Source organism: Rhincodon typus, chromosome 1 (genome assembly GCF_021869965.1).
Source record: "Rhincodon typus isolate 14 chromosome 1, sRhiTyp1.1, whole genome shotgun sequence".
In the NCBI taxonomy this organism is placed as follows: Eukaryota; Metazoa; Chordata; class Chondrichthyes; order Orectolobiformes; family Rhincodontidae; genus Rhincodon; species Rhincodon typus.
Window position 1 is genome coordinate 141,498,778 of NC_063332.1, and position 15,565 is coordinate 141,514,342.

Here is a 15,565-nt window from a genome sequence, read left to right on the forward strand (position 1 = left end):
TGATATTGGAAAACTTTCTATTTTGAATCTTTAACAATCTTTTTATTTATGAACCCCATGTATTCCAAACTCCATGTCATGAATTCTGATACATAATAATAGCCTACAAGCAAGAAATGCTAAAGATGCATCAGTTTCTAAAAAGGAATTTCTGGCTTTACTTTGCCTTATGGATTTTTGAATTTTCTGAGACTGTTTATTCCCTTTAAAGAGGTAATCAGTTATGAGTGGAAGTTTAATACTGTTTTGGAAGTGCCTAACAGCATTTATTTTTAAATATAGAATATAAATACTAGTGAAGAAATGATCTTGTCAGATGAATCCTGGGTAGACAAACTTAGTCCTCTAAAGAAAAGACTTGTGTAAGTATTGTGTATTTCATTGAAAGTAATGTAAAGGCCTTTTAAACCAATGATGAACGTTTGCGGTCTTCTAGATCAAAAAAGCTCTGTGTTATAGGTGTTCAGGCTGTGCACTGACACTCAGTTTAAGCCTGTGCTGAGGATACACATGGCTCACTCAGAACTTGAACTTGTACAAACTGCACACACTTCACTGTGGCCCTAATTTTTATTCAGGGCAGAAGCCTCGCCAAAGTAGAGCTGGACTATTTGTGTAACACTCCAGTTGTACACTGTCAGTTTCAAAGGGAAACATTGCAACAAAAAATTGCATCTCTTGGTGATATTCTTTTCAAAATAAAATAGTTCCATTCATTCATCAAAACATTTCACTTAATTTGGCTTTCAAATAGCTAAGTCCTCAAACCAGACCTGTGTTCACAGGACATTTTCTTTTTAAAGATAATCTCCTGATGTGCAACTTCACATGAGTACATCTTGAGCAATACACTGGACAAGCACTAAATATTGAACTACATCAACCTTATATGGTCATATGAATTCAGTTAATCTGGAAGTGAATTTAAACTGGTGTTTAATATGTTTGGCCTCTGAATGTACAACCTTTAATATCAATTGATTCAAACAGAATCCAAATGATGTAGGGAATAATGAGAGAGTTATGTTATTTATTAACTTATCTCTTGCTTCGATAGCCTTCAATTTTTTGTGCAGTCTACTGGTAGGTGTTGGAATGCTGAACTGTTCCTTTTATGTGTGTCTGTGAAAATTTTGATCCATAGATTGTTTCTTGAGTTTAGTGGCATTAGTTGCTCCAAGAGCAATCTCAATGCCTCACTGTTAGGAAATTTGACGTCCACTGCCCTGTGTCTTCTTGTATGATAGTGTAATCTAACAGTAGAGCCCCCTTTCAATCTGATATGGATATTCATGTTTCTTTGTGTGTGCACCAATCATTATAAAGGCAGACCAAAACACATGGTGAGGTAAATTAAGAAAAATATTGGAATCAATTATTAAGGAAGTAATAGCAGCATATTTTGAAAACTACAATCTGATCGAGCACAGTCAGAATGACTTCATGAAAGGGAAATCATGTCTGACTAATTTATTAGAGTTTTTGAAGGAATTCTGAACCAGAGTGGATGAGGGGAAGCAGTCTCTGTGTTGTATTTGGACTTCCAGAAGGTATTTGACCTTGTACCTCACAAAAGACTATAAAACAAGAGCCCCTGGCGTTGGAGGTAGTATATTGGCATGGATAGAGAATTGGCTAAGGGGCAGGAAACAGCACTTGGGGATAAGGGATTCTTTTTAAGTTTTGCAACCTATAACCAGTGGGGTTCCAGAGGGATCAGTGCTGGTAATGCAGCTGTTTACAATAGATATTAATAACTTTGTGGAAGGAAGTGAATGTACTGCGGCCAAATCTGCAGGCAACATAAAAATGGGCAAGTTGCAAAGAGAATACAAACAGTTCACAAAGAGATATCGATTAAGTAAGTGAGCAAAAAAGTTGGCAAGTCGAGTATAACATAGGAAAATGTGAAGATGTTCATTTTGGCACGGAGAACAAAAGACCAGTGTTATTTAAATGGAGAAAGCTGAACATAAAGGAACTTGGGTGTACTTGCACATTAAACACAAGGCAGGCACACAGATGTAGCAGGTGATCAGGAAGGCTGATGGAATGTTGGCTCTTATTTCAAGGCATTTGAAGTATAAGAGTAGAAAAGTCTTACTGCAACTGTACAAAGTGCTGGTAAGGCCACATCTGGAGTACTGTAAGAAGTTTTGGTCCCCTTACTGAAGGAAAGATAATATTTTATTGGAGGCAGTTCAATAGTATCATCCCTGTTATGGTGGGATTGTTTTAGGAGCAGAGGCTAATCAGGTTGGGATTATACTCCCTCGCGTTTAGAACAGTGAGAGTTGGTCTCATTGAAACATATGGGATTCTTGAGTGGCTTGACAAGGTAAATGCTAAGAGTATGCCTCCCCTCATAGAACAGTCTAGAACCAGAGGGCATAGTCTCAGAATAAAGCATTGCCAATTTAAGACACAGATGAGAAATTTCGTCTCGAGGGATTGAGAATCTTCAGAACTCCTCACCACGAAGAGTTGTGGGGGCAGAGTCCTTGTGTATATTTAAGGCTGATAGAGATAGATTCTTGATCAGTGGACGATTCAAGGGTTATGGGGAAAAGGCAGGAAAATAGATGTGAGGAATGTCAGTTGTTCAGTGGAGGAGGAGTCCCAGAGTGGGCGCGAGTGGTCGGCTGGGTAACAGTGATCTTTCACTCAATAAATTTGGGAAGTAACTAATACCTGAGGCACTACATGTATAGTGTCTCCCACCCTTCCACCTCCTCTAACCTAATAATAAAGACTAAGTGTGGTGAGCAGGTAAGCTATTTGCATTTTTTTTTCTCATCTCTTTGTTATCTTTTGGGGAGGTCACCTAGATACCTAATCCTCTGGGAGCGGTGGGGAAGGCAAAGCCAGAATCTGTTTGAGTATATAACGGAGTAAACTTACTGGTGCAGAGAACACTTAAAGAGAGAACACTGCAAAACTAAAAACAAACTAATTAATTTTAAATAATTAACTAAGTAGAGATGACAGGTCAGGTGATGTGTTGTAGCTGTATGATATGGGAGCTAGCTGAAACCATTGAGAACGGCAGTGACCACATCTGCAGCAAGTGTTGGCTGCTTGAGGAGCTCCGGCTCAAAATTGATGAGCTGGAGTCTGGAGTCCGAAATCCAAACACTACGGCACATCCGGGAGGGGGAGAGATACCTGGATGCTGTGTTCCAGGAGGCAGTCACACCTAGTAGATTAACTAATGTTAATTCGATCGGTGGGCAGGGACAGCAGTGTGTGACTGCGAGTGAGGCAGGTAGAGGGACCCTGCAGACAGGAACACAGGAGCCGCAGCCCTTGATATTGTCCCACAAGTATGCGGCACTTGCTCCCTGTGTGGATGAGGAGCAGGGCTGCAGGAAGAATGAGTCAACTGACCATGGCACCATGGTCCAGGAGGCCATTCAAGAGGGGGGAGCTAAAAGACAGATTGTAGTTGTAGGGGATTCCATCATCAGGGAGATAGACAGTATCCTTTGCAAGCGGGATAGAGAATCCCGCATGGTGTGTTGCCTGCCCGGTGCCAGGGTGCGAGACATCTCTGACCGGCTTGAGAGGATATTAGAGAGGGAAGGGGAGGATCCAGTTGTTGTGGTCCATGTAGGTACCAACAACATAGGCAGGACTAGGAAAAAAGACCTGTTTCGGGATTATGAAAAGCTAGGAACAAAATTAAAAGAAACAGGTCTTCAAGGGTCATAATCTCTGGATTGCTGCCCGAGCCACGTGCAAATTGGCATAAGGAGGCGAGGATCAGGGAAGTAAACACGTGGCTAAAAGAGTGGTGTGGAAAAGAGGATTTCCTTTTCATGGGGCACTGGCATCAGTTCTGGGACAGGAGAGATCTATACTGCTGGGATGGACTCCACCTGAACAGGGCTGCGTCCAGTGTTCTGGTGAAAAGGGTAAATAGGGTGGTCAATAGGACTTTAAACTAGTAAGTAGGGAGGAAGGGAGGAGTGAGCGTACAGGGAGTATAACAATTAATGTAAGGCAAAGCAGCAGGTTAGCAGGTGACGAGGAAGCTTCAACTCCATTGAAAATTAGGAAAAAAGTTAAAGGGAAGGAGAACAAAAAGAAAGTGCAAAAACTGGCAGCAGGGCATTTTATCTGAATGCTCGGAGCATTCGAAACAAGGTGGACGAGTTGACGGCGCAAATCATGGCAAATGGGTTTTATTGTGTTACATTGCTAAAAGAGATGTGCTTCTGTCAGAAGCAAACTATCTTCACTGAAACAATTTGATGAAACCAAAGATCCTCCGAGGAAACAAACATTCAGCAGCAACTCTGACACCAGAACATGTCCTCTGTAAAGAACATCACCACAATGTTACATTGAGCCTGGTGGGAAGGTGGTAGGCTAGTCACCTATGTTAAGTGCCCCATGCCAAAAGAACACCTGGTGGCAGCACATAATATCCAGCCAGTGCAATAACTATGCAACAAAGACAGATAAGTTGCCAGTACCTGATGGCCTACATCCAAGTGTTTTAAAGGAAGTGGCTGCAGAAAGTTTGGAGGCACTGATTGAAATATTCCAAAACTTACTGCATTCAGGGAGGGTTCCAGCAAATTGGAAAACTTTTTTTTGACATCCTGTTTAAGAGAGAAGGAAATAGAAAGTAAGAATCTAAAGTCAAATTAAGCTGACATCTGTCAATGGGAAAAATGTCAGAGTCCGTTTTTAATGAAGAAACATCAGGACATTTAGAAATTCTTAACACAGTCCACTAGAGTCAATGTGGTTTTGTGAAAGGGCAGTCATAATTGACAAATTTGCTGGGGTTCTTTGAGGATTTAACAAGCAGAGTTTATAAAGAGGGTTTCGAGAAATAAGGTTACATGAAATAAGAGCTTGAGTTATTGAAGGTAATGTATTTAAGGATTGAGGATTAGTTAACAGATAGAAGACAGTCAGGATTTAGCTTTTAATTATTTTTTACATTAAAAGTAGAAAATATTTGGAATGCTTAGGCCAAATCAGCAGGAATGGGGAGAAAAATACAGTTGGAAATTTTTTGGCTGAAAGTAACTTAATACTTAATGTCTTGAAAAACATCCAATAGTTATTCCCAGTGGTAAACTTTAGTCACCAGAAGTACATTGTGCAAATCTGAGAATTTGCAGGTATTTGAGGAATCTTGTAACTATTATAATGCATATCCAACTATCCATTGTATGCTCAAGGAGGTCAAGGCTCCTGGTCAGAGATGCCGATTCCCCCAACGAAACATGATTCTGGTAAAGGAGCTCAGTCCCAAATATTGGAACAGATTAAAGAATGTGTGGAACGTGTAATTTGTTGTATTCTTGTTAAACTGATTCTTGTTCCCTTCCTCTCACTTAATTTAGAGGCTCATTCCTTGCAGTGACTGCAGGGTTATTGTATGGTTCTAGCTTTGTGCCAGTGATTTATATCAAGAACCAAGCTCTGAAGAATGAAACAGAATATAAAAATGCAAGCCAGTTTGGTAAGAATATTAGTGGATGCCTTTTTGCACCTGTATAATATAAAAGTTCACTATTTCGTCAGAGTTTAGAATAGGGATATCAAAAAGAATAGAAATAATTATGCTTCTAAACCCTAAATTTCCTTTGGAGCTGTTCCAGACTCTCTCTCTCTCAAATTTCGATAGTCCCTTAGAGAACAGAATAAGTACTATAAACAAGGTTTCTATGTTCCTGTCAATTTTCTACTGAAGTTATGGCAGAAGATCAGAGCAATTCTCACATAAATTTGGGACTACTACATTTAGTATGTTCATTAATGATATGGTACTTCCAGTTTACAAAATGATTAAACGAAATGTGCAGCATATGTTCAGGAGAAAATACATGAGTTATTTTAAGATTTTAAAATAAATTGATTACTATAAATGTGACTCAATTAGTATAATACATTGTGCCTTTCTTTATGAGATCATATGATCTCCTTTGCTTGGCGTAAAGTGCTAAGGATGTTAGGTTGAAATCTCCAAATGCCATTCTGTATCGTTTTCTCAAATGAGTTTACATCTGCACATTATCTTAATATCACCCAGACAACATGTTCATATTACCCACATGTAATCTTCCTTAAAAGATTATGAACATTGAAAATTAGAAATTAAAAAATGGCCATTCAACACTGAATCTGTTCCTTTTGGTATTCAGTATGATCTGGCTGATTTGCAACCTAACTTCATACACCCAGCTTTATCCAGATACCGTAGCACTTCTGGCTAAGAAAAATCTATCATTCTTAGTTTTAAAAAGAAATTGGTCCGTCATTAATTGCCATTTATGGGAGGAGTTCCAATCATCTAAATACTTTGCATGCTGAAATGCTTCTTAATTCCACACCTGAGATGTTTTTATTACCATTCCTAATGTGTAGTGTTTAGAAATGAACACAGTAGTCCAGATATGGTCTAACCAGTGCTTTGTATAGCTGAGGAATTAGCTTCTGACCACATGTAAGGAAGAGTCAGTTAGCTCAGCTGGCTGGATGCTGGTTTGAGATGCAGTGACACCAAAGCACGGGTTGAGATTGCCATGAAGGTTGTATCGTCTCAACCTCGCCCCTTGCCTGAGCTGTGGTGATACACGTTTAAAACACCATCAGTTATCTCTCTAATGAGAGAGCAGCCCACGATCCTCTGGGATTATGGTGACTTTCGGACCACTTCACTCAGTTGGTTGGTTGGCTGGTTTCCAATGTAGACCAATGCCAGCAGCATGAGTTCAATTCATGGACTGGCTGAGTTTACCATGAAGAACTGTTCTTTTCAACCTCTTCCCATAAGCTGGCCCTGAAGTTAAACAAGTTGCCTCTCTTTACTGAGAGTGCAGCCCTATAGTCCTTTGGGACACTGGTAACATGACTTGTTCTGTTCCACCAGACACTAAAGTCTGCATCCATTTAGCCTTTTTGATTATCATTTTCCGGTTCATGATATTTTCATGATCTGTGCAGACCTTCAAATCTCTTTGGATCTTAACTGCATCTAGCTTTCCACATTTAGAAAATACTTGGTTTGTTCATGTTTTAGGTCTTTAAATTTGTGTACATTGATGTCTATCTGCCACTGAACTGACTCCTTTCACAACATCTTAAATCATTCTCCCGCTTTCTCCCCATAACCTTTGATCCCCTTTACAATCAAGAACCTATCTATCTCTGTCTTAAATATGCTCAATGACCTGGCTTCCACAGCCTAGTATGGCAGTAAATTCCATAGATTCCCCACTCTCTGGTTAAAAGTGTTTCTCCTCATCTCTGTTCAAAAAGGCCTTCCCTAATAAATGGTGAATTGTTGAGTCCCCAACAAAGATCCATGTGGGATAGCAGATTATCTCTGCTCTCTGAATCCCTTAACCAAGATAACAATTTGTCTTGAATTCCATGAGTTTTAACTTTATTGAACAGTCTGTTATGGACTTTGTCAAATAACATTTGGAAGATCACACAAATAAAAAGATTGCTCTTTATGTCTATTACTTTAGTCGGCTCTTCATAAATTCAATTGAATTCATGAGCATGGCCCACGCTTTACAAATCAATTTACAAGCCTGCTCTCGGATTAATTTTTTTCTGGTATGAATCACTATTTCCTTACTTCTAGACTTCATTCATTTCACCTGACGCTGTATGTTAGGCTAACTGGTCTTTAATTTTTGGGTTTCCTCTCCCCTTCCTTAATAGTGGGATGACATGTCCCATTTTTTAATCTAAAGAAAAGTATCAAGAGAACTTTGTAAAATTATATTTAAGGCATCTTTTATGACTCTGAAATTTAAACTGTCTGTCTTGTGTCATGTGTCATGTGCCATCATTTTCTTCATTATTTTTACTTTCCTTACATTATTTTTGTGAATCCCTGACTCTAATGCAGCATTATTTTCCTTGGGATGCTTGATATGCTGACCTATTCATGCCTGTGTCATTACGCAGCATGTCCGCAGCATGACCTATGAACGGCCACCCTTTATAACTAATTTGGCCTCCCTTTTTAGCTTTGAGTATTCAAATTAAAAATAACAAGCAAACAAGGCTTTGGTTTTAAACAAGATCAAACCTTAGTTTGTTACACAGCTCTTGCTTAAGGTTGCCAGGCAAAAAGTGATATGGTTATTGAAGAGAAAACAGATTACAAAGATTAAAAATAATATGGAAGACTGATACTTTAAAGATTTAAAATAGGATTGGTCTGTTATTGTTACTTGAAAATTCCTCTTTTCAAGGTGAAGGGCTTTAAAACTTAAGCTAGAATTCAACAACAGTTGATAAATTCTGTAATTGGGTCATTGCAGGTTTCTCCCTCATGGCCTGAGCAGAAACAGGTTCTGGGAGGGATAAAGGCTCCTTTAAATTTGGCTTTTATGGCAGTTGGGTGTGGCTTTTTGTAGCCTAGTTCAGTATAGCAGTCCTTAGTTCGTTAGCCATGTTTCAATATGGTTATGCTCTATAAGTTTCATTTGTGTTAGCAGTTCATTTAGTTTAGCCTGGCATCATCTGTGAAGAGAAATCAAAGTTAACTTTTTGGGTTCGGTCACTGGACCCGAAGCATTAACTCTGATTTCTGTTCACAGATGCGGTACGGTGGCTCAATGGTTAGCACTGCTGCCTCACAGCGCCAGGGACCCGGGTTCAATTCCAGCCTCGGGTGACTGTCTGTGTGGAGTTTGCACATTCTCCCTGTGTCTGCGTGGGTTTCCTCCGGGTGCTCCAGTTTCCTCCCACAGTCCAAAGATGTGCAGGCTAGGTGGATTGGCCGTGCTAAATTGTCCGAAGTGTTCAGGGATGTGTAGATTAGGAGGGTTATAGGGGGATGGGCCTGGGTGGAATGCTCTCAGGGTCGGTGTGGGCTTGTTGGGCCGAAGGACCTGTTTCCGCACTGTAGGGATTCTATGCTGTCAGACCTGTTGAGCTTTTCTGGCAATTTCTGTTTTTGTTTCTGACTTGCAGCATCCACATATCTTTTGGTTTTTAGTTTGTTTAATTTTTTTTCCTTTGGTCCATGCATTCATGTTAACGGAATTATTTGGACCACACACATCATCATTCTGCTCTAATTTTGTTCACATTTGATGAATTTTGTGTTCATCAGTGAGATCAAAGTTCATTTTGGGAATCCTTTTCTACTTAAGGTATCCAGTGTCAGGACTTGTAACACTTAGTCAATAATAAGACCAGAAGACATAGGAGCAGAAATTAGGCTATTCAGCCCATTGTGTCTGCTCCACCATTCAATCATGGCTGATAAGTTTCTCAATTCCATTCTCCCGCTTTCTCCCCATAACCCTTGATCCCCTTGACAATCAAGAACGTATATATCTCCGTCATACATATACTCAATGACCTGGCCTCCACAGTCTTTTGTGACAGTGTATTCCATAGATACTCTGGCTAAAGAAGTTTCTCCTTATCTCTGTTCTAAAATGTCTTCCCTTTACTCTAAGGCTGTGCCCTCGGGTCCTAGTGTCTCCTGCCAGTGGAAACATCTTCCCAACATCCATTCTGTCCAGGCCATTCAGTATTCAGTAAGTTTCAATTCGATCCCCCCTCATCCTTGTAAACTCCATCAGGTATAGACCCAGAGTCCTGAAATGTTCCTCATAGGTTAAGCTTTTCATTCCTGGGACCATTCTCGTGAACCTCTTATGAACCCGCTGCAGGGCCAGTACATCTTCCCTGAGATATGGGGTCCAAAACTGCACACAATACTCCAAATGTGGCCTGACCAGAGCCTTATAGAGCCTCAGAAGTACATCCCTACTTTTATATTCAAGTCCTCTCAAAATAAATGCCCAAGTTGCATTTGCCTTCCTAACTACTGACTCAACCTGCAAGTTTACCTTGACAGAATCCTGGACTAGAACTCCCAAGTCTCTTTACACTTCAGACTTCTGAATTTTCTCCCCATTTAAAAAGTACTCCATACCACAATTCTTCTTACCAATGTGCATGACCTCAAACTTTCCCATGTTGTACTCCACCTGCCACTTCCTCACCCACTCTCCCAATCATGCAAGTAAAGTTCCTTCTATGCTTCTCCAAATTACCTGAGTGCTTTCTGGTACATAAGTGTGATTTTGTGCATTTAGCAACCTTGTGACCACCCTAAACGTATGACTAACAACATCACTTTGATCAAAGATGGATTTGTTTTGCTTTGTAGACTCATGCTTACTGGAACATTAGCTTACTACTGATATAATCAGCAAAGAGAAACAAATGAAATTTAGTCCATCACTTTAGGATAGATTTTAACTTGGTTTCCAAGGATGAAAGAACAGTGGGCTAAACTGCTTTAATAGTTAGTTCCTACTTTTATTAATTTTAGAATAAATGAAATATGTCCTGTGAATAAATGTATGTATTGGGTTACCTTGTTGTACTACTTAGAACTTGGTATCTGCATAACAGTATACTGCTGCAACAGATATTCCTCACCAAATAAGAGCAACATCAAAAATAGAACCAGGTCAAAGATATGCACAACTAAAAGATAGTCAATGTTTCATGTCTGGTAATTGCTGTATGGTTTAATTTCTCAAGGGTGTTGACATGCAGGATCCATTTAATAACTTCTCAAAAGACAGGTGTTTTCAAAACTCTGATAGATTTTTATTCCTGGATAGAACTTTTAGTTCAATTTGTTTTGTGTGCCCTTACAGAATAGCATGGCTATTCAGACAATGCTAATATTCACAGAATTGTTGCAGTGCAGAATGAGCTATTTTGTTATCTAGTGCTAAGTTCCTGCCTTTTGCTCCTATCCCTGCACAGCATATATATCTAAATAATGACTTCTTGAATGCTTCAATTGAATCTGTCTCAATTCTACTTCCAGGCAGTGACTGTGACTACTTGCTGTGTGAAAGATTTTTCTCACAACACTCTTGCTGCTTTTGCACATCAATTTAAATATATGCCCTCTCGATCATTCTTCTTTTATGAGTGGGAACAACTTCTCCCTACCTACTCTATCCAACCTGCTCATGATTTTCAAAACCTCTTTCAAATCTCCTCAGCTGCCTTCTCTCCAAGGAGAATAGTCCTGGCTTCTTCAATGTATCATCGTAACTGAAGTACCTCACTCATGGAGCTATTCTTGTCAATCACTTCTGCGCTCCAATGCATTCATATCTTTCCTGTTATGTGGTGCCACAGATGGATACAATACTCCTAATGGGTTCAAACAAGTGTCTTATTTCCAGTAGCAATCCTTCCAACCAAGCACCATTGATAAACTATGTAGATCAAGAATGCTACTGAACAAGGGCAAATGTTTAAATTACAGGAAGAAATAGAATATCACAAAGAATGTTCAGTATTTTAATTGCAATATTCAAAAGTATGGTACTATAGTTATGACTAATAGTCAGAGCCTGGCCTAATGATTCATAGTACAATTTCAAGTCCAAAGAGAAGCTGGGAAATCTAAGTGTTTTTAGTCAGTGAATCTGGCATTAAAAGAATGAGCTAATGTCAGTAATTGTGATCACCTAACTACCAGATTGTCACGAAACCTACCTAACTCACTAGGGGGAGGCAATGGCCTAGTGGTATTATCGCTGGACTGTTAATCCAGAGACCGGGATAATGTTCTGGGGACCCGGGTTCAAATCACGCCATGGTGGAATTTGAATTCAATAAATATCTGGAATTAACAATCTGATAATGACTGTGAATCCATTGCCAGTTGTCGGAAAAACCCATCTGGTTCACTAATGTCCTTTAGGGAAGGAAACTGCCATCCTTACCTGGTCTGGCCTACATGTGACTCCAGACCTACAACAATGTGGTTGACTCTTAACTGCCCTCTGGGCAATTAGGGATGGGCAATAAATGCTGCCTAGCTAGTGACACCCTCATCCCGTGAATGAATGAAGAAAATAATATTGTCCTTTAGGAAATCTGCAGGCCTTACCTGATCTGGCCTCTGGACCCATAGCAATTTGTTTGGCACTTAACTGTCTGCTGAAATGGCCAAGCAAATCTGCCAGTTAACTGCAATTACTGACATTAAATGCTGATCTTAACAAGTATACTCACATCCCATGAAGAATTAATGCAGGGTCACTTGCTGTATATAATTAAAAATATGCGCCACAAATTAAGTGATCTATTCAGTAGTTTTCTGTGGTAATGTGTCAACAAAAGGTGAACACAAAAAAATTACAAACTAGTTTTCTCCATTGCAATTTGACACTAAAAAACTAATAATGATAAATTAAAACAAAAATAAGTTACCACTTTACTAATGATGGCAGTGGTGAAAAAGACCATAAGACATAGGAGCAGAATTAGGCCATTCAGTCTATTGAATCTGCTCTGCCATTCAACCATGGCTGATATACTTCTCAACCCCATTCTGCTGCCTTCACCCCACAACCATTGATCACCTTACTAATCAAGAACCTATCTATCTCTATCTTAAAGACACTTAATGACTTGGTCTGTACAGCCCTCTGCGACAATGAGTACCACCTTCTGACTGAAGAAATTCTTCCTCATCTCAGTTCTAACAGTGTAAAGTATCTGTTAAACTCAATTGGTAGCAATATTGTCTTTGAAATCCCTTTTCATTTGGAGATGGTGCTTGTCTTGGTTCCAAGTTCAATGATGTTCCTATCTGCTCAAATGAACAATTCAGTTATGTTTTTAAAAAAAAATGTTTTTGAATTCTTATGACGAGTTGGTTTGCCTGGACTCTACTGATGGTATCCATATGCATCCTTAAGGAGAAACAGTAAAACTCACTTAATTGGGCATACTGGTTCCACTATATTACCAGTTCCCCTTTCAAGCTTAACTAGGATCTCTGCCATAGGAAGTTACTGCCCTCAATCGCACACCGCAACTTAAAAGGCACTAAAGCTATCTCCTGGGAATTGAAGATGCTGTACCTTCGCAGTTTACCCTGGAGTTTCACTAGCCTCTCTTCTGAGTTATGATAGGAGACTGGTGAACACTCCCAAAGAATTTCAAGCACTCTTTAAATAATTCTCTTTCTTTTGATTAAAGTACCTGTTTTGATTCAACTTTTAGGGGACACTGAAACAGCCCAATAGATATTCTACTTTTTGTCTGCTGCAAATGAAATTCAAACTTCATTTCATTAAAGGGTCACTTGCTTTTCAGTCTGAAGGCCAGCATTAATCAAATTTACTTTAAATCAGTGCATTTATGACAGACAAGCAAATCTGATCAACATTGTGATTTAACTGAATATCTGAATTTACTTAAGGGTAATTGTAAAATTATGCTTTTCTCTCAGATCTAGACTATGTTTTTGCACACTTTAGTGGCATTTTTCTCACGAGTACAGTCTACTTTGTGATCTATTGTGCAATAATGAAGAACAAGCCAAAACTTTACCCAAAAGTAGTACTGCCAGGTAAGAAGCAGGATGTCATTGTAAATTATCTTCTATTCTTCCATTTGTCAACATTTTAACAATATCTATAATACAATTTTTGTTACGCATTGATACAAGTTAATTAGCTAAAGAGGTGAAAATATCAACACCAACATATTTATTTACTGCCTTTAATGTACTAAAACCCCTCCAAGGAATATTATAAAACAAAACACCAAGCCTTGCAAGATGATATTAGATCAGAAAACCAAAAAGTTAGTTGAAGAGGTCAATTTTAAGAAGTGTCTTAAGGAAGTTGTCAAGGCAGCAATTGTAGTGTGCTTTTTTAAATTCATAGCCATTGTAGGTCATGAAGCTGAGATTGATAAGTTAGATAGTAAAGGAAGTACTTGTACTTGTGGTACAGTGGTAGCATCCCTACCCCTTAACCGGGAGGCCTAGGTTGAAGCCCCTCCTGTTCTAGAGGTGTGTAATAACATCTCTGAACAGGTTGATTAGAAAAATAGATATGAGGTATTTTAACACTGGTGCTATCCCTAGTGCTGCCCATAATTTTTCAGACAGCATTCAATGTATATTTAATATTTTTCATTTAAGATACAAAAATCGCAGGCATCACAGGCAAGCACAGTATTTGTTACCCATCCTGATTTCCACAGAGAAGGTGGTGGTGAGCTGCTGCCTTGAATAACAGCAGTCTATCTGGTTTAGCTACACCCACAATGCTGTTAGGAATGGAATTCCAAATTCTTGATGCAATGCCAGTGAGGAAATGCCAATAAAATTAAGAATGTGTGTAGCTTGGAGGGGAACTTGCAAATCGTGGTACTACCATGCATATGCTGCCTTTGTCCTTCTAAGTAGTAATAATTGTGGTTTTGCAAAGTGTTCTCAAAGCAACCTTGCAGTTACTATAGTGCATCTTGTACATGGTACATACTTCTGTGACTGTTTCACTGGTGGATATAGGAGTGAATGTTTAAGTTGGTGCAAGAGATGTCAATCAAACAGGCTACTTTGTTTTGGATGGTGTTAATCTTCTTGAGCACTGCACTCGTCCAGGTGAGTGGAGTGTATTCCATACCAGTGTACTCTATCCCACTCTGATTTGTGCTTTGTACGTAACAAACAGGCTTTAGAGAGTCAGGAGATGAGTTACTATGCAATTCCCAGTCTGAATTACTGTTGCAATCACACATACTTGGTCTAGTTAAGTTTCTGGTCAGTGGTAACTCCCAAACCTTTTATGATGAGAGATTCAGCACTGCTGTTGGCATCGAATATCAAGGGCATGGTTAGATTCAGCATTATTGGAGAAGGCCATTGCCAAGCAATACATTTCCTGTATATGGTCCTGGCAAACAAGGTTCTATACATAAAGTGCAAAGTCTCCATTGACCCCAGATTATGTACAATTCATGCTACCAAGGCAAACTAAATATATGTTAAACATTTTTAACATGTGACATTCCCATCATCTAAAACATTATTAAACATTGGTGTCATTAACATATCACTGTATGAATAATGCATTTTGTCACAATTATATACAATATAAAGCAGAGGAACAAGTCATTTGACCTCGCAAGGCCATGTGTGTTGTGCTTTAGCCTCCTCTTATCTTCTCACATGCAAAGTTACCATTGCAGCTTTTGCTTTCCGTCTTGCTCATGCTTGTCTAGCCTTTCCTAAAAGCCAGCAAATCTATACAATTTGCCTCAACTTTGGTGGCAACTTACACATTCTCACAAGCTAAAAATAAAGTACTGTGGATGCTGGAGATCTGAAATAAGTACAAAGTGCTTTAGCAGCTCAACAAGTCTGATAGCTGCAGAGAGAGAAAAACAGAGTAAATTTCCAAGTTAGAAACTGTCTTCGAAGAAGACTCATTTTGGACTTGAAATGTTAACTCTGTTTCTGTATCCACAAATTCTGCCAGACCTTCTCCAGCACTTCTTTTCCACTTTCTCACCCCTCTTTTGATAAAGAAATATCCTGTGATTGGCTCATGGATTTCTTGATGATTATCTTATATTGATGATCTGTATAGTTATGGTACTCTCCACAAGAGAGAATGTTCTCTCTGTACACACTGTATCAAAACTTTCCATAGTTTAAGGTCATCTTTTAGGTCGCTCCATAGCCTTTTCTCATGAGAAAAGAGCTCCAACCTGTTGATCCTTTCCT

General features: G+C 39.2%; 1 protein-coding gene across 1 annotated transcript in view; it reads left to right on the plus strand.

Moving 5' to 3' along the window:
- Positions 1-15,565, plus strand: part of tmem144a (transmembrane protein 144a) — a 49,803-nt gene that overhangs the window by 20,743 nt on the left and 13,495 nt on the right. Inside the window, exons 5-7 of the mRNA XM_048608103.1 lie at positions 283-362; positions 5,364-5,482; positions 13,277-13,396. Coding sequence (XP_048464060.1) covers positions 283-362; positions 5,364-5,482; positions 13,277-13,396 — 319 coding nt within the window. The remainder of the gene's footprint in view (positions 1-282; positions 363-5,363; positions 5,483-13,276; positions 13,397-15,565) is intronic.